At 41.1% G+C, this 22149-nt stretch overlaps 1 protein-coding gene across 7 annotated transcripts in view; it reads left to right on the top strand.

Annotated features, from left to right (window-relative positions):
- Positions 1 to 10017: 10017 nt before the first annotated feature.
- The window catches only part of RHOBTB3 (Rho related BTB domain containing 3), a 29570-nt gene continuing 17438 nt past the window's right edge, over positions 10018 to 22149 (top strand). For 2 of the 7 annotated variants that reach the window (XM_012577438.5, XM_041711022.2), the window contains exons 1-4: positions 10116 to 11350; positions 11509 to 11725; positions 19701 to 19893; positions 21754 to 21905. In XM_012577438.5, the coding sequence (XP_012432892.2) occupies positions 11349 to 11350; positions 11509 to 11725; positions 19701 to 19893; positions 21754 to 21905 (564 nt within the window). In that variant the 5' untranslated portion in view covers positions 10116 to 11348. Of the gene's footprint in view, positions 11357 to 11508; positions 11726 to 12634; positions 12789 to 19700; positions 19894 to 21753; positions 21906 to 22149 lie in introns of all 7 variants that reach the window. The other 5 variants (XM_041711023.2, XM_030257228.4, XM_030257225.4 and 2 more) reach the window with 5 other exon arrangements.

Below are 22149 nucleotides of genomic sequence, written 5' to 3'. Positions count from 1 at the left end.
CTGGCAGAGCCCTGCAAGAGCTCCTGCAACTGCAGACTCAGCCACAGCTGTACCCAAGGTGTCCGGGGTAATGGTTTTCTGCTGGGCCAGCAAATTCAGCCAGCTCCACCAGCAGGTGAGCAAGCACCCTGCTGAGAGAGGCAGGAGTCAGTGAGGCTTCAGGGGGTGTGATGAATTGGGTCACTTCTTCAAACTCTATTCTGCAAATGCGGTTTTTGATGTGGCATTTATTCATGCAAATCCATGGATTTCATTAAATGGATTTTTTAGCTAAATGAAGAGTTGAGCATAGTTTTCAGCCTCTGCCATCTGTAAACTACTGAAGTACACTAAAAATGAAAGTGACAGTTTTGCCTGTAGGTAAAAAAAAACTGGAAAATCAGTGCAGATGTCCTAATTAGCCCATTTGTGACTATTCCTCCATGAAATCAAGAGAGTTCCCTGACAAACACTACCTGAGCAGTGGAATTGTTCTCCTGAAAGATGTCAGAGGAGTATGGCTTATTGTTGCCAACAACAGTAGTTAGAAATCCAAGGCTTATGAAGACAACTCCAGGAATAATTTTTCTACCTGAAAGTAAAATATATATCTTTTTAAAACAAACAAACAAACCAACAAACTGTTATTAAATTATTTATTTCTTAATTATTAATTAACTTAACTGTTCAAATTAATTTTTGCTGCAGCTGTGGCTAAGGATCCAGATTATGCAGAGATTACCAGTAAAGGTGATCCCTTGTTATTAAGGTAGTCACTACAGTGAAAAAAATGATTTAGATTTTCCCCCTACTAGGTTGGCTGCACCTGAAGGTTTTCTGATTTTTTTAATGTATGTATGTAAGTTATTTGATGAGAGGTTTCACCTCTGCACACATATGCCCTTCCTTGATTTCAATTAACATCTAAGATTCACATTGAAGGCAAAACTATTTTTTTATTACAGTGTGTGCTGAACATCCCACTCCTTACCCCCCCCCCCCAAAAAAAAAAAAAAATTACATGTTTATTTGGCACAAATTGTTCCAGAAAAAACGGAATACTTGTGTAGTTTTGTTTTGGCCCAGGAAAGTACAGAAGAACAGTGAAGAGATGGTCTTCCTTACATTTATTATAAAGTCTTCAGTATTCCTGGCATGGCACTGGCTCAGCACCGAGGAGACCAGCACACCACCACGGATGCTCAGGATCAGCAGCACTTCTCTGAAGGCAGTGTCACCTTGCAGTGCTCATGGCATTTTTTATGAGACTTAGCACTGAAAGACTACCTGAACCTAACAATAAGTTTGGAGGTGCAGGTGTCCACACCAATTGTCATTATCAGTTTTATTGTGCTAAGCAGAATGGAGGTTTGATGTTAACTGAATGGATATGCAAGATCCTGCACCTGGATCAGGGCAATGCAAGGCACAAATACAGGCAGGGCAGAGGATGGTGGAGAGCAGCCCTGAGGAGAAGGACTTTGGGTGCTGGGAGATGAGAAACTCAAGATGAGCTTGCGATGAGCTCAAACAGCCCAGAAAGCCAAAAATGTCCTGGAGCAGAAAAAGCAGTGTGGCAGCAGACTGAGGGAAGTGCACTTAGGTGAGACGCTACCTGCAGTGCTGCATCCAGCTGTGGGGTCCCACTAAAGAGGGATGTGGATCTGTTGGAGCTGGTCCAGAGAAGGCCACAAAGATGATCCGAGGCTGGAACCCCTCCACTATGGAGACAGGCTGAGAGAGTTGCAGTTGTTCATCCTGGAGAAGAGAAGTTCTGGGGAGATCTTAGAGTCCCTTCCAGTCTGTAAAGGTACTCCAAGAGAGCTGGAGAGGGATTTTTGACAAGGGCATGGAGTGACAAGACAAGGCGGAATTGCTTCAAACTGACAAGGGGCAGGTTTAGATTAGGCATTGGGAAGAAATTCTTCCCTATGAGGTGACAAGGCCCAGACACAGGTACCCAGAGAAGCTGTGGCTGCCCCAACCCTGGAAATGTTCAAGGCTAGCATGGATGGGGCTTTGTATGAGCAGGTCTAGTGGGTGACATCCCTGCCCATGGTAGAGGTGTTGGAACTAGATACTCTTAAAGAGTCCCTTAAAGTGGGACACTTTCTGTGATTTTGTGATTTTATGTGATGGTTACTTTTCCTATTGTTTTTTAATACCCTGATGTCTGTGAAACTGAAGTAGAAATAAACATTTGAAATGCTTCCTAGTTTTGGTATAGAATATTATTCTTCTATTAAAAAAACTCTTTCTGTCCCACCAGAATCTGGGTGCTCAGCAGTCCCTGGCAGCCTCTTCTCTCCAGTGAGTGCTGCTGGGAAAGAAGAAGCTGCTGGAAGAGCATCTCCACACCTACAGTCTTCTGTGTAGGGGACTGCTTCACAAATTTTCAGGCTTTTGGGCTGAGAGCAACATTTTAATGTGAGCAGGTGAAGGTGCTGGAATCTGTCCTTAAGAACAGAGGACTTGATCAGAGCTGGCAACTCTTTTAAGAGACTATTCTTGGAGCAGAAGACCTTTCCAAGCTAACGTGTAAAGAGCCAAGCAAGATGGATGGGAAACCACCACAGATAAGCAAGGATCTTCTCCTGAAACTGAGGAGTAAGAGGAAGACACTGCCAGTGGGAGCAGGAACTGGTGACCTGGGGAGGGTACAGGGATACTGTTTGGATATGTAAGGATGGGCTCAGGAAAGGCAAGGTAAAAATGAAACAGGGCTTGGAAAGGGATGTGAAGCATGACAAAAAGGGATTCATAAGGGTATCAGTTGGGAAAAACAGCCAAGGACAGTGTACCCCTGATAAATGAGGAGAGAGAACTGGCAACAGCAGATAGAGAGAAGGCTGAGGTTCTCAGTGAGTTCTTTGCCTCCGACTTCACCAGCTATAAGGTTTCCTGTGTCTCTTGATACCCTAAGGCTGCAGGTAGGAGTTGGTGAAGTGAAATCACCCCCATTGCCAGCCAAAAGCAGGTTCAAGACCACTTGATTGAACTGAATGGCCATAAGCCTATGGGACCTGGTGAGATGCATCCCAGTGCTGATGATGGTATTGTTGCCAGGACACTCTTGTGATGTTTGTAAAGTCACAGCAGCCGGGCAAAGTCCCCAGTGACTGTGATAATGAAAGCATCATTTCTATTTTTAAACAGGGAATAAAGGGACTACTGACCAATCTGGTGGCCTTCTGTGATGTAGTGTCTGCAAGGACTGACAAGGGAAGACTGACTAGTGTCATCTACCTAAACTTCTGTAAGGCCTTTAACGCAGTCCCACATGGCATCCTCATGTCCAGATTAGGGAGATATGCAACTGGTGGGCATGGGTGGACTGCTTGATGGATAAGGAATTGGCTGAGTGGATGCAGACAGAGTTGTGGTCCATGGCCCAGTGCCTTAGCGCTCTCTTGTCCCCGCTTTGTCCCAGCTAGCTCCGTGGGGGGGAGGAGAACGCGGGAAATTTCCGTGTTTCCCGGCGAACCCTCACGGGCGTCGGCCGGTGCTGCGTGGGTCTGGGAGCGCGGCGAGTCCCGCGGCAAATAAAAGGAGAGAGACTTTTTCTCCCGCAGGCAGAATCCCGGTTTATTGCGGCTTGGTTGGGAAAGCAAAAACCGAAAAGGCTGCAGCGTGCTTTGCTGAAGTTTGTCCGTGCCGCCTTGCCGGTCCGGGGGCGGGGCAGCGCGCTCCGAAGCAGGCCGCGAGCCAGGAGAGGCGGCGCGCGGAGCCGCGGCGCTGTGGCCGGCATGTGCGGGAGCCGCGGCGACAGCGGCGGCGGATCGGCTGCGGCAGTCAGGGGCCGGGCGGGAGAAAAAGCCGCGGGCCGGGCAGCAGCAGCAGGGGCCGGTGAGAGAAAAAGCCCGGGGCGTCCCCAGACCGCGGGTTAAGTACCGGGGCGGCCAATGAGATAATGCCACGGGGGTCTGGGGACAGTGGCGTGCAGGGGTACATCCAATGGGAGATGGACAGGTGGAGGGTCCCAGGTTGTCTCCCGACCCCGCCGCGTGACTGACAGATGGTCTGAGAGATGTAAACACAGTGACTTGGCACTTTCCCGGGAAGGCAAACCGCGGGGGGACATGGGAAAACCCAGGGGGTCGCTACAGAGCGCGGGGGGGATACATGGAATGAACTTATACATAATAAAACATATAATAACACAATTCGACAGCCCAGTGTCCAGGTGGAGGCTGATAACAAGTTGCACTCCTCAAGTTTGTGTCTTGGAGCCAGTGCTCTTTAGAGTTTTTGTTGTTTTGACATAGACAGTGGGATTTAGTGGACCCTCAGCACTTTTGCAGATGACACCAAACTGGTTGCCTCTGGATGGGATCCACCCAGAGGCACCTGTTCAAACTTGAGTAGTGGGCCCATGACAACCTCATGAGGTTCAACAAGGCCAGGTGCTGGTGCTGCACCTGCGCCAGGGTAAACCCAGGTGTGAGCACAGACGTGGGGAATAAATCCTTGGAAGCAGCCCTGTGGAGAAGGATGGATGCTAGAGGATGCTGGTGGATGAAAAGCTGGACATGAATAACTCATTTACAAAGACACATTTATTTATGTGCTTTCTTAGGAAGCTACATGTCATACCGCATAGAGAATTATGATGCAGCAAAGGCTTAAGCAGCCAAACACCTCTGAGAGAGGCTGCCCCTCTGGAGTAAGTAATATGAGGGTACAGGATAATTCAAGAGGCTACAAAGCTAAAACTAAGTGAACTTCTCAAAGCAGTAAGGACAACATTCAAATCCATGAAGAATATTCAGTTCTCACAACACACTTTTCATCCTCTTTTGCTGAAACCTAGAAAATAGCAGTGAAATCATAACAGAAAGAAAAACAAGAAATCAGGAAAATAAATTTAAAAGGGAACAGCTGATTGAAAGACTAACTCTGAAATGGCTCTGTGAAGTTTAGTAAATTGAAGGGCTTTCTTAATTTTTTTTTAAATATGAAATGGTCATCCAATGGCAGATGTTTAACACCTGTATAATGAAAGTTAATTAACAATGTACTATGTATTTTGATTCTGGAAAAGTGCAGTTGTACAAAAATTAAGATTATTTACAATTCATTGAGACCTACAACTTTGGTAAGTGAATAACTGTTTTTATATATATATAGAGGCTATGGCAGATATTTGTAAATCTATGTATAGTCTTTGTTCTTTACTTTTCTCTTTAGTTTTCTCTTCTTAAAATGGATATTTACTCATGTGTTTTGCTGACATTATTAGATAATTTTCATTTACCATAGCTAATGAATATTATCTGCAATCATGTTGAATGTTTTTAGTAAGAAAAAGTGGAAACATGATTCTAATAAGAAAAACTAGAAACTTATACATTACTGAAAAAGCATGTTGGCAGACAAAGGGCTAAGTTTCTGCAGGAGCACATGAAAGCAGTTGGAGCACTTCTTCCTGTAAAATTCATGTGCTGGGTCACTCAGTCTTAAGTGCTTCTCCAGGGGATTAAGATAGCTCAGAACTTTCAAAACATGCTGAGTGAATGCCATCCCTTCCTTGGCCCCAAATAACAGCAGCATCTCTGGCCAGGGTGGTACTTTTCTGAGTGCCTTGTGGGAGAGGACACCCAGGCAGCAGAGATTTCTTGAAGGGGTTTGATCAGAATGTGTGGCCAGGCAGCCCCAGAAGGGATGCTTCCCTGCTCTCTAGGATCACGTGCCAATTCCCCATTCTTTGTGGTGTTTGCTCCATGCCCACCTCTCCCTGCAACTCAGCCTCAGCTCAAGTCCAAGTCAAGCCTTGGGGAGTGGTAGCAGGGCAGGCTGGGGTCAAGTGATGCTCCTCTGCATGCCATAATGGTGTGTGTCTGCCTTGTGGCAATGGCTTCCCTTTCTAGAATAGCAGAAACAATATATGAACTACTTTTTTTTTTTTTTTTGATCCTTTGACCTTTACTGTAATGCAATTTGTAACACTTATTAAATTATGACATAAGAACTGCAAGGTGCAACTCTGCATCTGCTGGGGATTTTCACCAGTGTGAGAGGGGTTTCTTCTTCTGCAGCATGTGGTACTTTCAGCCCTTCACCTCTGAAGAAGGTTGGGACATCTAGGCATCCCGTGAGATGGGTCCCCCCCTCATAGCACAGGACCTTGTTTCTTTCACTGCCAAAATCAACAAGCTTGTCGGGCAATTCTTGTGTGGGACATCTGCAGCAGCAGATCTGGCTCTTGTTTTCCACATCTCACCCTCACAGGGTTAGCAGCTTTCCACAAGTTACTAGTTGCTTGCACAGCTCTGTTCTGCCACAAAATGGATCTGGTTTTAAATTTAAAAGTGACATATATTTTTCTTTCTCCTTCTCCTCTTATAGATAATTTCCCACTCCCTTCATATTTCTGTTTCAATGTTGCACTGATGCCTTTTCCTTGGTACTAAAATTAAGAGCCAGACATGGTTAAGGGATACAGGGTTTTTACTTTGGTATTGAATAAGGATTTTTATGGTGTGACACTCCTCCAAGGTGGAATACTCAGAAATGCACACACACGGTAGGTAGATCTCATATACAACTTTATAGACCTTGTAAATTAGCATATCTAACAAAGATGGTCTAATGAGAGACTTGAATGAATAGCATGATATCTCCTTGTCCTGAAGTATTCGCACTATGGGCCTAATCCTAGCTTACACAGGATGTATTCTAGAGGAGACCTAGATTTCTCAAGATAGTGTAGGATTTCTGGCCTCCAACTGTGAGTCCTTGAGGATGTTTGGTCTTGTGGCCCAACAGAATACCAGGACTATGCTAAGTTATCAGACTTAAAGAATTACAAGTATGCATGCTAAGGGCACTGACAATAATAAAAGCTATATAAAAGAAAAGACAAAAAATTATTGTGGCATCAGCACTGGTATTACTTGATCTGATTCACTAAGTTTAGAAAAAAAAAGTAGTAAAAATATATGTTAATTAATGGACAGGAATAGATAAGAATTTTGAGAGCAGTCATAAGAAACTGGCAAGAAAAAAAATTGTGTCTAGGGTCTGGGTATCATAGGAGGCCACCATATATTCAAAAACTCTTTTAGCAAGGTCTGGATAATGCCAAAGCAGTGGAAGCAGCTACCACTCCTGGTGAGATGACACAGTCTTTGAGAAAATAAGATCCAGGGATAAACACAGTCTCTTGGGAAGCTGTTGGAGAGGCTCCAGTAAAGTTCGGCATCACTGGCTTCTGGAGGGAGGGTGTTAAGTATGCCAATAAAGGAGGTCATGTGAGCAAAATAATCCTCTTGCACATACAAAAAGCTTTGAGAAGCTTTTTGCAAAGCTTATTAAACTTTGTAAAGAAAATAAGTTTCCACAAGATTGGATGAGAGGTTGGTTTTGGAGTTGAAAGCTGGTATAAGAAGAGGAAGTGAGGGACAGGGCTTAGTGGTCTCTCTCCAGGAAGGAGGAGATTTATGCAGCCAGGGGATAATTCAGGTCAGAAGGGACCTCTGGAGGCCATCTAACTGAGCCTCCTCTCCGAACATGTCTAAAGGGCTAAGGTTATGCAAGGACTTCTTTAGTGAAATTTGAATATGTCCAAGGATAGCCATTCCACAACTTGACGCGAAAGCCTTAGAATTTGAGCTGTTTTTTCTTGATGCCTCTATCTGTGACCTCTACAAAGCAGTGAAACCTGTTGGGCTGGAGAGGTATTGGGCTCTGATTGTAAGTGCCTGTGCCACCCCTGAAACAGACTTGAATGTGCAGGGTGGGGTAGAACTTGGTGGTCCTTAAGGTCCTTTTCAAATCAAACCATTCTGTGATTTATGTGTGAAAAATTAAAAAAAAAAAAAAAAAATTAGCTTCCAAGTTTGAACAACACTACATGATTTTTCTGGCATAGTTATGCTGAGAAATACTACTGGTCCTGAGCACTGTCCTTCCATTCATTTCCCATACACACACACAGATGTCTTTTGTTAGTGGGGATGTGGCAGATGGCTACAACAGAAAACTTTATTTTTGTTTGCTGGTGCTTTGTCCGAGCAGATCTTGGCTGGCAGATCCTGCAGCAGCCATGTCTACTCTGGACAAGCACCAGTAAAACCAAGCCTATTGCAGGATTTTTTTTTTTTCCCCAATATTAGGAGGAAACAGGTCTATACAGCAAAGTGTATTAGTGTTACTTGGAATTATATTCTATCTTTGAAAAAAAAAAAACAAAACTGGAAATTTACCTGTTCTAGAGCAACACATTTTCTCTTGTACCTAAAGCTGACTACACCAGCAGCAGCAGCAGCAGCAGCAGGAGCTTTGTTCAGTGTGCAATTCAGCTAATAAGCAGGTTTGGCAATGACTTTGACTTCAAGTACATTAAATCTCCTCACTGTTCTGAAAATATAGGCTAGAAAATTCTGCATGGATCAATGCAAGTAAGGCTACAGATTCCACTAGGGAAAAATCCTCCTCCTTGACTTGCTTGCACTTTTCTCCTTGCACTGGCAAATATCATACGCCTTTGTCATTAACAACTGTGTATTTGTTTTCAGTGCTTTATCTGAGGTACTCACCAGAAAGCTACAACAAAAATGGTTTGAAAAAAAAAGTTCCAGTGCAAACTACACAAGACCGAATACGTAATTGTTTCCTGGACCTTGTCAAAGACTCCCTTCTCTGCAGTTTAGTCTTTGTCAGCAACAATGGCAAATGTCTGCTGGATGGAAGGTTTGCTATCACAGGAGGGTATTCAGCTTTCTGATTGCCAAAGAGAACAGTCAAGCAATCCTCTGTAATCCTCTCAGTTAAACAATCTTTTACTGCTTTCCCTTGCACTGACCATGTAACTTGTAGATTGCATCTAGGGTGGGGGTGCCAAGCAACTTCCCTATTTGCGGTATTTATTATCCTGCCAAAATTAACTCGTTTCCTTTCCTGTTTTGTTTTGTTTGTTTATTTGAAATGCATTGCACAGCCCCTGAGCAATGCAAGCAAAACCAGGTTATGGACCTACTTTGACAGGAGAACAGACAGCATTCTCCAATTTTAATGCTTGCTTTTTAAATATTGTTTTCAGGCATCTGATTGCTGAAAAACTGTTATTAAAACAGTTCCATGTATTTTAGTATGCAAGCTTTAAGTGCTGTTCCTCAGCTGAGATGTATCTTGCATCCACCATCTGCACACTTTGCCAAAGCTGATACTTCTGTCAGTCCTAAGTAGTTTACTGTGTGGCTGAAAGAAGTGAGAGGAAAACAAAAATGTTTTCTGTGACCCTCCATCTCAGTTGGTACTCCTACCCGTGTCACCCCTGGGCAGGACTAGGTCTGCAGCAATGGATAAGCTATGTTAATTGGAGTTTGGGTTAATTGGGTCACTCCTCATTAGTACTGCCTTATTTACCAGTTCAGTTTTTCTTGGTATTACAACTATCTATATATGTGTCCACATCTGCACATGTGGGTGTGTTGCATTTATAATATGCATGCATGTATTTTAAACATATGCTTACATGAATCTGTGTATGCATATTTATGTCTGTATATGCATGTGCACATTTATTTATGTATTTAACTATCTATGCATTTAGTTATACCAGGTCAGGCTCATTAGTGATGTGAAGAATTTTTCTCCCAAAGGTTTCCTCATTTTCAATAGGTAGATTGCTACAAGCATAAATTTAAGAATTCCAAGGGTTCTTCAATGACCTTTAAAAAGTACACAAATAGTCATGTTTGAAAAATGTTGAATGCTCTGTTGACTCACATCATCATGTACCCAGGGTTTGGACACCACTGAGACTTTGGATATGGACAGTGGTACATCACAGTCAGAGGATCATCTAGGGAAAAACCAGTGGTTTACTGTGATACTTTTTAAAACTTACCTATGAAATATGCATTCTAACTATTTTCCAGGGTGAAATAAAACCACAACTCCCACTTGTCATTTGTCTTTTAGTTTTCTAGAGCAAAGCTAGATTGAAAAGCAGAAGCTAGGATGGGATAAAATATGCAAAAACAATCAGATTAGGAAATTATCTGTTGTTTTGTTCTTTGGGTTTTTTCTTTTTCAGTAGTCCCTGTAGAATTTATAATGAAAGTAAAAATAATAAATTAGCATTCATTAGCAGGTAATAATACTTTTTTTATTAAAATAGTCTTGCCATTCAGTAATATATCGGTATAAAACTTTGTTAGTTACATCAAATGGCATCTCCTAAATTTGCAAATAGTGGAATAGTACTTTTCTCGAACTATGGATTGTTGCAAGCAAAGCTCTATTCATTATTCTGTTGATAATCGTATCAAGTCCTGTTTTGAATGAGTTCTTGCCCGTGGGATTAACAACAGCATGTGTTCACATAACACAGAGTATTGTGTACCATCTAGTATGCCTAAAATATTTTTAATCTTTTTTTTATTATTTTAGTGCATACAGTGGTATGTGACAGCAATAGTATTTTTAGAATGGATTTGGTATATTTCCTGTGTAACTTCTGTAGGTGACCCTGCGTTGGTTGTTGGGCTAGGTGATCTTCAGAGGACCCTTGCAACTTAAACCATTCTGTGATTTGTGTTTGTTTTACTATAATGGAAGAGCATCCTTCTGGAAAACTCTGCTTTAACCATCACATGAATACTAAAAGGCGTGCGTGGCATTTTAGAAATTGTATTACTAATCAGCCTACTATTGAAAAGATAGATATTATTTAAATAGTAATTAAAAAAAAAAGTTTAAATACTTTAAAAGAGGAAGTTTACACTGTTCTCTCCTTTGTTTGCGGCAGTCCCAGGTGCCTCCCCTGGTGCAGAGAAGCGGTGGCACTGTCCCCTGCTGGGCGGATGTTGGTCCTGTTCATGCAGGGGGGGCAGCAGAAGGCGTGCGGGGTGGGACACGGCTCTGCCCCAGCGCCTTTCCCTGCCCCTGCTCACCTGGCTGTACCTGCCCTCGGGACGTCACGTCGCTCTGCCCATAGCGTCTGCGGGGCTGCCTGACGTCAGGATGCGATGGCCGCGACCGCCCGGCCGGACGCGACATCGCCTTCCCCGACAGCGCCGGACCGCCTCGGCCACCGCAGCCTGCGGTGCTGCTCATACTGCTGCTGCAGATCCCGATCCTGCTGCAGATCCCGATCCTGCTTTTGCCGCTGCTGCTGATCCTGCTGCTTCTGCTGCTGCGGCTCCGGCGTGCGGCTGCAGTCCATCGCCCGGAGCAGCCAGCACCGAGTTATCCAGCCTGGCCACAGCCGGGGGAATGTGGCCGGAGTCCCCGCGGTCACCGCAGCGAGGCTGAGCCTGGACACCGAAGCTAAACAAGCCAAACTCGCTGGAGATTTGCAATGCCAGCAGCCTTTCCAGGTTTCTTTTCCGCTTTGCTCCCACCCTGCTGTTGGATTTGAAATCATGTATGTGTTTTGCTGTTGATTACAGGAGGGTGTTAAAATGTAGGGAGGGAAAAGGATTCAGAAGGATTAATATGTTAGTTTTGATTTTATTTTCTTTCCCCTTATCCCTCCCCTTCATCTTTGTTAACACAACTTTGTCTTTATTATTTTTATTTTAGGTCGGTTAATATTGTAGCTTTTGGGAATGAAAGAGATGGTTTTTCTGAGGACAATCAGCAGCCCAGTCTCATCTGGAGCTATCTCGGAAGAAGTGCTCTCATTTCCCAGATCGACAGCAGCTTATCTGCCAGTCACGTTGGAAACCCAGTTTTTACTGAGTATCAAGCCTGCGTATTTGGAAATGTCAGACTGGTGGTACACGACTATCCTGTCTGGGTAAAAGATCCATCTCACTCTTTTTAACTACACTTAAAAGTGTGAGCTGTTTTAGTAAAATGAAACCATATCCTAATTTTAAATGGTTCTCATTGTTGTGGGATTTTATTTGTAGTTTTATTATTGCATTTAGTAATAAACCTTTAAAAATGTAACCAGGCAAATGCTGGGAAATCTCAAAGGTGTTATAAGAAGGTTCTCATAAACAAACCTCTGCTGGGCCTTCTCTGTAAGAAGGTGTTTTTTTCATCTTCTTGCTTAGTGGAAATGTTGTGAAAGATAATCTAGAGGTAAACAAGAATGCCTTCTTTGTGACACTGCATCATAAACTCTCTCTCCAAATATTTGTCAACAAGAAAATGAAATTTTATTTTTCTGTAAAAAAAAAGGCAGTAAGTTTTCCAGCTGTGAAAAATGACAGATTAAAAGATCTGATAGGTTGCAAAATACCATGTAGGGAGTAATTTTACTCCTCTTACAAAGAATACTCACGTATTAACATTATTACCTTTATCTGATGGTAAATAAAAAAGATTCTGGCACTGTTGCAAGTTGTTGGCACTTGTGTTAATAAGTGAGAAAACTTACTTTTATAAGTAAGTTTGGAGTGTGAGCAGATCAATGATTATGTAAGAAATTATACTGATAATCTAAATTAAAACATATTTAATGACTACTTAGTAGACTTAAAAAAAAACCCTCAGCTTACCAGCTTTTAGAAATTAAAACAATAATCAGTTTCAGCTCCATAATTCTATCCTTTGAGTGATTTTTCTACTCCTGTAAGGGAAGCCTTTTGTAGAATCTGCAGGAGCCATAACAGCTCCATGAAATTATCAGAAGCCAGCAATCTTAAAATGAAACAATCCAGTTTAGCTGTCCTTCTGCTCTTTATTTCTTTTTCACCAGAATGGACTGGGGATCCTGTTTCTAATCTGTGAAGCTGCATGTGACCTACACGTGCAGTTTGCTGGAGTCACTGGAGCGCAGCAAAGAGTAAAATCTCCTGAATATAAATGAAGTCTGTAGGGCTTCAAAGGCTGTTTCAGAGGGATGGAAGGAGGTGGGTGAGGCAGTGGGGGTAGCTGGAGAAGGAGAAGCAAGGACATAGACTGGAGACAGAATTGATGTGTTTTTACATTGCTTTAATTGCATTTGACTTTCTGCAGAACAAGGTTGTTCAGTTCTGAAGACCTTATAACTTCTGCCCTTCAAAAATTAGCTTGTTATTATCTGAGTTATTGCATTTCTGAGGCCTCCAGTTTTTTCCCCTCTATCAGCTAAAGGAGGCAGGATATACATTACTGAGAATGTTGAGGACAAATTAGCATTTTTCTCTTCATGGAAGACATGTCAGATAGCAGGACTCTGCAGCAGATTGTCATGCATAAAGCAGTGTCCTTGCTAGGATAAGGCAGAGCAGGACCATTTCCGGCAGCCTGGGTGCTTGAGATTCACTATGTCACAGTGGCTCATTCAGGGCTGCTAGCCTGGAGAAACAGCACAGAACAATTCAAAAGGTTGACAAATGTTGCCTCAAGCCATATTCTGCATAGAATAAGGATTGCTGTTTCATGTTACCAAAGCACAGAGGTGGTGGTATGGGGGGCCTTGCAGTATTTCACCATCTGAGCACAAGGCAGATTTGCATTTTACCTGGGATTTGTACCTCATCTAGATTAAATGCATATTATCAAGACAAGAGGGTCCTAGATATGAACTTGGCAGCTGAATACACTGATAGCTGTGAGTCTCAAAACTCAAGGGTGCCCAGCTGCTCTTTGTCCTCCACAGCCATCAGTCTGGAAAAGCAGTGTTGATGTGGTTTTACTGAGTACAGCTCCACAGTGAGTGGGGGGATCCTTTTGCATGGTAGATTGTGGTGCAGTTTAATTTTCTTCAGTTTTAGTCTGCGCCTGTCTGTCAGCCCAGGACACTGCTCAGCCTTCTGAGTCTGCAGAAGGGTCAGCAAGACAGGTGTCTTTGGGAAATTACAAAGATAAATTCATGATTGCCAGCATGCAAACTAGCATGTTGTGAGGAGCTCTCCTTCCCCTGGCAGTTGCATGGTGCAGGATGGAAATGCTGACTTTGGGGACCTTATAATATCACAGAGCTGTAGAGACAGCAGTGGAACACCACACTTTTCAAAATCTGAGGGCAAAATGTCAGAGTTTCCAAGGACAGATTGCTTTTTTAGAGTGAAGTGCTCAGTAGACAGTGTGCCACTCTCTGGGTGTACCAGTGTGTCTTGCTCTGGCAGAGCTGTGTGCTGTGCGCAGGGGGCAGGCTCACAATGCACCAACATTGTTGCAAATCACCTGGCCTCAAAACGTTTTCTCAAAAATGTAAACCTAGGGTAGAGAAGTCATCAGGAACTAGGGAACTAGGGAAGACACATGTGTGCTAACATGTCTGCTAAATATTGTGGTTTTAACAGCTGATCAGCTGCTAATGCATGCTTAAGCTGCTCTATAATAAGGCATATTGAGAATGTCCCAGTTTTTCTAATTTTGGGAGGTAAACCTCTGTATGGAGTGAGTAACTCATAAGGAGAAATTTGCAATATTAATTTTAAGACTAGCTTTGAAAAAGACTGCTTTAATTGACAATCTGTGTTAGATTTGACAGTCTTCAGGTCTGACATGCCATTTTGTTGACTTGCCTGTATTTTACAATTCCACTTGACCCTAAATTTTTTATGCTTCTGCAGAAAAAATGCAGACAGAATTTTCAATATCTAATGGCAAGTGAATCTTCCTCAAGTCCAGAATTAAGCATAGCATAGAAGCCATAATTCATGTTTTGATTCATTTAATTACAGTGCTAGAAATTAAATGGCAAAATAAAAAGTCCTTTGTAAGTGTTCCCTACTTGAAGTAACTCTTGTTCTCCCCTCTCTTACTTGGAGCAATCCCCTTAGGATATGAGAGTGTTTCTGTCCTAGCCTGGGGGTCTTATTGCCCTTTTTAACTTTTTCTACTAAGACCCACATGGTTTTGTTTGTTTGTTTCAGTTTTTTGGCTTTTGTTTGGTTTGTTTGGGTTTATTTTCCCCTATGAGAAATAATACCCCCTGAATTTTTTTAGCTTTCCCCTATTTTATAAAAACTGCTCAGTTTCTAGAGAATTACTGACATCATCAAGTACAGAAATGTTACAAAAGGAGAATATAGAGCAACTAGGTTTTGGAGATTGCCTTATACTGGATGAGATACTTGAAGAAGGGTGGATGCTCTGCTGTCTGTTCAGAGCCCTTGCACAGAGCTGCAGACCTTCATGAGGTTCACTAGTACACAAATATATTAACTGCAACTTAAATATATTAAACTACAATTTTAAGAAACTGTTCTGTGAATTTTTTAATTCTCCCTTACAACAATCTCTTTCCCTGAATATTTTTGGGGTTTTTTTCCTTGTTATTTACTGTACCAACAGGAGTAGTCCCTCAAACACTGAGTTTTCTTATGTCGCCGATATCACCCATAGTGTTGTTCTCTGGATTTTTCCTCTTTATCATAAATCTTGTCCTCCTTGTGCTGCCAAGGCTGGCCAGCCTTTATCATGTCTAAAGGTACAGGAATCTGAGCCACTTTTAGATTTTATTTGCTATTTTTAGAAATCTAGACATATCACTGCTTCAGTAAAAAATGACAGCTAATAACTTTTCATTTTTCAGTATGTCATCCCTTCTCATTTTTAAGTTTGAATGCCTGAAGTGGCAATTTACAACAAATGATCATATCCTGGTAAAAAATTAAATTCATTTATGAGAGGATGATAAAGACCAATATGAGCTTACTTTGTTTCATGAGGGGGATGTTCAGGAGGGTTTCTGAAGGGCACACTTCCATCTGTGCTGAAGATTACTTATCTGAGTAAGTTCAGGGGCCTAGTAAGTTATGGAGAGTACACCCAAAAAATTTGCCCTGCTGCAGACTGATAAGAAATTGCAGAGGAATCTTTAAAAAAACGAGGAAGGTTCTTGTATGTGGTGTGGAAAACATCAGTGTGAAGAAGGTTTTGGTAAGGGAGACAGGTCTGTAAATGGATCAAAGAGATATAATATTGCTGGGTGGGGGGTTATGTATGAATTACGAATGGGACAGGACTGTTGAGGAACGTGTCTCGAGCTGTTTATTTTTTAGCATTAGTCTCATTACATGGTTATGACAATGGGAAGATGCCAGTAGCTCACATCTTAGGCAGCAGACTAAGAACTTCATGTTACAATTTACTTTAAAAGCTTTTTGACTAATCACACAAAGCAAAATCATAATGACAGTAGTTTTACCTAACCACCATAAGTACACATACCTTTGGTTAAAACAATACTTGCTTGTTTCAAGTACAATACTTGTTTGTAAGCCTTAAGATACAATGCACAGAGCTCCATTATTAAGCTTAATACTTCTTAATATCTCACTGGATATACTTTTTTGCAACTTAGGGAGTTATTCTACCCAAGCGTTAATACACAGACCATTTTTCTATTTGTCCTTTCTTCCTATGCCTTATATAATTTTTCTTCTGACAAATCTTATAGCTACTGCTTAGCTCTAAATCACCATCCTGCTGTCTCTGTGGCCTGCCTTTTGCAACATGCCCAAACACTCTGATTTTAAGGAATCCCACAGGATAACTCTCCAATGTTCCCAATGCAGTTCTCTTGGATCCTGGGGAAATCCCTGGGGAACATTCCTACGGGGTGTCCAGGCACCATTTTCCCCACAAAGTAGTTGGCATTGCTGCTGCCTCAGACCCGGGGCTGGGATGGTTGGACATGGGGACACTTATGAGCAGCTTTCAGAAAGAGTGTGGGCATTGCAAGGGCACTTGTGTAAGGAATTTCATTGCCATTGAGAAAGACAGTCATAAATCATTTTTGACAAAGCAAGTATTGTTGTCTTAAGGGATCATGTGATTTTGTAGGAAAATCGTATCTTCAATGCCTCTGAAAGCTTTATTTTCAACATTTAATCTTGAGAAGTATAATTTACTAACAGCAAGAATATGTTATGAGACACTTAGAATGAAGGCATGCAAGGACAGACTGAAGATTTTTCCTAATATGTCCTGAGTGGAACAGCAACAGAAATATAATTAAAATTATAATTAATAAGGTCATAATAAAATAACCTTAGCTGTGCAGATACTTCTTCCTTTTGCCAATGTCTGACTTGTGAAATGGAGCAGGAAGCATAATGAGGAGTAGCTGTTACAAAAATTTCATAGATGGAACCTGAAATTAAGGTTATTCCTGCATCTGAACGGCTGTTCGTCATCTGATGACATTCCCTCTATCATTTTTGTGTGAAAGATTCTCTAAAAGCAATAATAAAGGAGTCTCTAGATGCTTTGTCTCAGGGATGCCTTGTGCCAATAACCCATTGTCAGAGATATTTTCGGAGAATTTTCCTGGCACATGAGATTTAGTTCCACTGTACAATGGAGTGAGTGAAAAACAATATACAAACGTATCACAAAACCAACATACAAACAATATTAAAATACACATATTAAATTCCATAGGACGTTTCCATAAGAATTTTTTATTACTCATGCTTAAAGCTGTGCAGTTACAGTGTATTTGTGCACCTGTGCTCTACTCTTTGCTTATGATGCCACCCATTGTCTCCAATCTTGTAGAGATGGGCAGGTGCAAATCTGGGCTGATCTTGAAGACAGACAGGTGGAAGGAAATTGCAAAGGAACAGATGTGAACAGAACAGAACAGATAAATATTCCATGCTATTTTTGGGGTTGTATTGTATTTTTCCTTTAAACCTGTATTGTGTTAAATGTATACAAGTCTGTTAAAAATTCTCCATTGAGATCTTCTTCAACTAAAGTGTACTAAAGCTGTCCCTTGAAAATTCTCAATTTTTGCCTGCTTGTGTGATCAAGTTTTCCAAATGTCCTTCTAGATGGCTGTTTTGAAGCATTGCAGCTGGTAGTCCTACTGCTAGAGGTGCTAAATGTGCATTTATGTGTAAGTGTTATATTATTAACCGGGTCTAGATGATTGTATTAGGTGCTAATTGAGGTTGTCCTAAGCCTGGTATTATAATAGTTTCTAATCGAGTTGTCTCAAAAAAACAAATATCGAGAGCGGTGCACTTGACCTACTTTATTGTCAACATGGTTAATCATGTGAGAGATATTCCTGATAAATTGTTAATTGTGGTTTACTTACTGCAGAACAAAAATTCCTCTTACAGAGATCAATGGGAATGTGTACTGTAATTTATTTCCTGAGTTATTTCTTTGTAAGGTCAAGACCTGAATTGGGAATGATGTGAACTGACACTTTAGGCAAATACTTGCTGACTTTGACTTCCAGCAAGGTCATGCTACTTCTTGTAGTTAAGAGCATTGAAGCTACCTCACCAGATTTCGAACAATGACCTTTTTGAAGTGATCAAAAATAGTTATGTTGACAACACAAGCCATACCACTTGTTGATATTAATAATAATTTATGTACTTGACTCCCATTTGTAATGCTCTTATTTCTGTGACTTGCTTTACAAAACTCAAATTGCTCCCCACTACCCAAACTTTGAGTTGCGCCCTTTTCTCTGCTCATTTATTTCTGTTTTCACATTGTATTTATTTCATTACTGCTAATTTCCATTTTTTTTTCCTCAATGTCCCAAGTTCTTCTAGTTTTACCTCACATGCTATGCAGGGCTCCCATAGAATCTCAGAATCATTGAATGATTTGGGTTGGAAAGAACCTTAGAGGTCATCTCATTCCACCCCCTTTGCCACGGGGGAGGGGTTGCACAAACATGTGCTTGAGAATTGCTAGTTCGTTCTTGCCATGGGCAGGAACACCTTCCACTAGACCAGATTGCTCAGAGCCTCATCCAACTTGCCCCTGAGCACTGCTAGGGATGGGGCACCCACAGCTTCTTAGGGCAAACTGTGCCAGGGCCTCATCATCCTCTGTGTAAAAAATGTCTGCCTTATGTCCAACCTAAATCTACCCTCTTTTACTTTAAAACCATTGTCCTTTGTCCTGTTACAATAGGTCCTGCTGAAAAGTTTGTTCCCATCTTTCTTATAAACCCCCTTTAAGTACCAGAAGGGCAAAAAAAGTCTCTCTGTTCTAAGCGGCGATGGCATTTCGTGTTTCCAGAGGTTTTCTTCAGTTCTCTGGACCAGTTCCAGACCTCCCTCAAGAGTTTTCAATTCAGCATGCATTCAAAGCCAAGGCTTCCCCTGGTATTTATGAGCTACCTTCTGGTGAAGCCGAAATTATGGAGTCACAGTTCCATGACAAATACACAAGTAATAACCACATATTGCATGTGGATACAGCACAACTGTAAATTAGCAGAATACCAAACAATTTTAGAGGTTAAGTCCTCAGCACAGAGCTTTCATTTAATTCAAGTGAAAATTTGAATGTGAAGTTGAAAAAGAAAGTTTAGGTATGTGATTGAAGTGCTTATCCTGAAGACATCAACACCTGGTAAAGCTATGTGGAAGCTCTTATAATAAAAACCACACTGAATTATAAAGTTTGTATTTAAAAGTTCATAGGTACGTAGGGTAGTTCTGTGTAACCCTTTCTCTAAAATGGTATGTTTAATAATGTTTTTGTATGAATTGCTGAAAACCTCTACCACTGAAGGTGCTTTTATTTCCTAAAGGAAACAATTTTAAAGTTAAGTAATTAAACCAGAAAAGGTTCTTCCTGAAAAGAATATTCCCCGACAAACCCTATTTTTAATTTCTTCTTGCAGAATTCCTGAATTAATGGAAAATATTTATGATTTATTATAACAAACAACTTGCTCTCCAAACAAGGAAATTACGGAGTAGGAAGTCTGTTCATTGTTGCATGTCTTCAAATAAGATCTAATCAGACAAAAACAATTATATAGAGTTTTGCATTAAGAATATAGAATATTTGATCTTTGTCTTTATAGACAGTAAATTCTTCATTAGTGTTTTTTTTCTTTTTAGGATATATTTGACAGTGACTGGTATACTTCCTGCAGGCTCATTGGAGGAGCTGATATTATTGTGATTAAATATTCTGTCAATGACAAGACTTCATTTCAAGAACTGAAGGACAGCTATGTGCCAATGGTAAAAAAAGCCCTAAATCACTGCTCAGTTCCAGTAATAATTTCTGCTATTGGTGCAAGAAAAAGGGGTATGTATCCAGCCTCCTGTAACAATAGATAAAATCTCGTTTGGAAGTTGGGTATAATGCAGTTTCAGTAGAAGCTGGTTGTTTTTCCAAGCTGCTAGCAGAAACAATTAGTCTGTCAGGATGACAGTAATAATATGCACATGTATTTTGGCTCTCTAGACTGATGTGCTGGCCAGAACACTGTGCCCAGTCAACCCCAGTGAAGAAAGGCAACTTATCCTTCTTCGACCTCTGCAATGACTCTTCTTGTGGAGCCATCACACATGAGGATTAAATCTAGTAATTTGGATTAAGCAACATTTATTTGGGTATAAAGTATCCCTAGAGTATGAGATTAAAATTATATCCAACATTCTGAAAACAGTGGAGAGTGGGTGGGAAAAGCCTAGAAATTCTCTGGGATCTTTTTCCTAAAACAGTGACTGAAAACCACAGTCCTAGCTTGTCTTTTACTTCATGATACTTTACTAAAATTAGTGTTTCTGAGCATCCCTCATTTTAATGAGTAAGAGACATGATGAACGTAGATGTAGACATTTATTTTTGTACTGTACATAGAAATATTAATCCATATGAAGTATACTTCCTCTGTGGATGGAATGCTCAGTGTTGCTAAGGTCTACTTATGAATCTTTTAGCTCAGTGACAGATACAGGACAATTAAAGAGCTGCATAACAGTTAAATATTTATTTCACTGAATTACTTTAGTAATTCAGTGATCACGACCAAAAATTTTCATGCTCTGATTTATACAGGAATAATAAATCTCCCATTCTAAGGGCAAGGTCTTGGTAAATTGTTTGTATTCCCCAAGCATTTCCTTACACTTTGTGTTTAAGAACAGGATGTCACTAAACTGAGTGGGTTTTTTTTGTTTGGTGTTTTTTTTTTTTTTTTAAAGGTTTTTTTTTTTCTTTTCCACTTAGGTTTTTTCTGTGTTCCTCCCTAAGTAATGTGGTCATGAAAGACATCAGGCTGGACCTCTGGATTTGCCCTGGGACCTGTCAGAGCAAACTGCTGTGTACACACAGAACCTTTTTGTTTCTAGGAGGTATTTGTGAATACAGCAGTTTGCTCATACAGATTACTAAGATATTAATCCTCTGTAGTGGTAAATGCTGCTGACAAAACAAATTATTAAAAAAAACCCCCAAAAAAACAGAAAAAGCTGTTTCATTACATTATCTATAGGTCTAGGCAGAGGACATTAGCACAGAGCATGCACAGCACATTTGAAAGCACATCCATGGTTGGCATATTCTTACTGTCATTAAGCATAGCTGACCCAGTGTGGCTAGAAGATTTTTAACATTTAAATGGCATAATCTTAAAAGTAACTATTTTGGTTTTTTTTTAAATATATGTGAAATACATGTAAATGAATCAGATCCTGCAGTACGTACAAACCCATCAAGGGTTGGTCTGGAGTGGAAATTTTCTTCTTTCACTACTGTGTGTACTTCCTGCATGGACAGGCCACAATAATTCAACAGGTTTAAGGGTGACATTCATGAATTATAACACCTGAAGGCTAGTACAAGACCTGGGCATGCAAAGGTATTGAGCCAAAGCCAAATCTGGCATCCCTAAGTCTGGCTGGACTCTTCCACCTTAACAAAACCAATAAAGTAATGCTAATGTAATGTATGCAGGGGTTTTTATATTGACTAGTGTTTTGAATTTATTAGTATGGAGCTGTGGTTTTTTTCTGTAATTATAGATTTCTTATTATAAAATTCCTATGTTTTTATTTCCCTCTTTGTTCTCCTCTAAGTAAGATATCTTTACAGTTATCTAGGAATCTAAGAATTCTGCATTATTTGGCCAAAATGGTTCTTTTTCATAACTTATTTCCCCAGGAGTGTCTTGCACCTGTCCCCTGTGCACTTCAGACAGAAAGAGCTGTGTCACAACCTCCGAAGGAGTTCAACTTGCAAAGGAACTCAGAGCCACCTACCTTGAACTGCACACTCTTGACGACTTCTACATCCAGAAATATTTTGGAGGAGTGGTGAGTGAGAATCTGCATTTTTCGAAACAGGGTGGAACATGCATGAGATGCATGACCGATGTGAGAGCTTCAGAGAGCCAGGGGAGGCACACACATGGGCTCTTCCACCAAGTGCCAAGATCCCACCAATGCAAAATTCAAGTTAGATATTAGAAAGAAATCCTTCACAGTGTGGGTGGTCAGACAGTAGAACAGAATGGTCAGGGGGGCTGTGAGTACCCCTTGGCAGTATTCTTAACTGCGT

This window comes from Taeniopygia guttata, chromosome Z, assembly GCF_048771995.1.
Source record: "Taeniopygia guttata chromosome Z, bTaeGut7.mat, whole genome shotgun sequence".
NCBI lineage: Eukaryota > Metazoa > Chordata > Aves > Passeriformes > Estrildidae > Taeniopygia > Taeniopygia guttata.
Note: the sequence above shows the minus strand (reverse complement) of the source record. Positions and strands in the feature narration are given on the sequence as shown.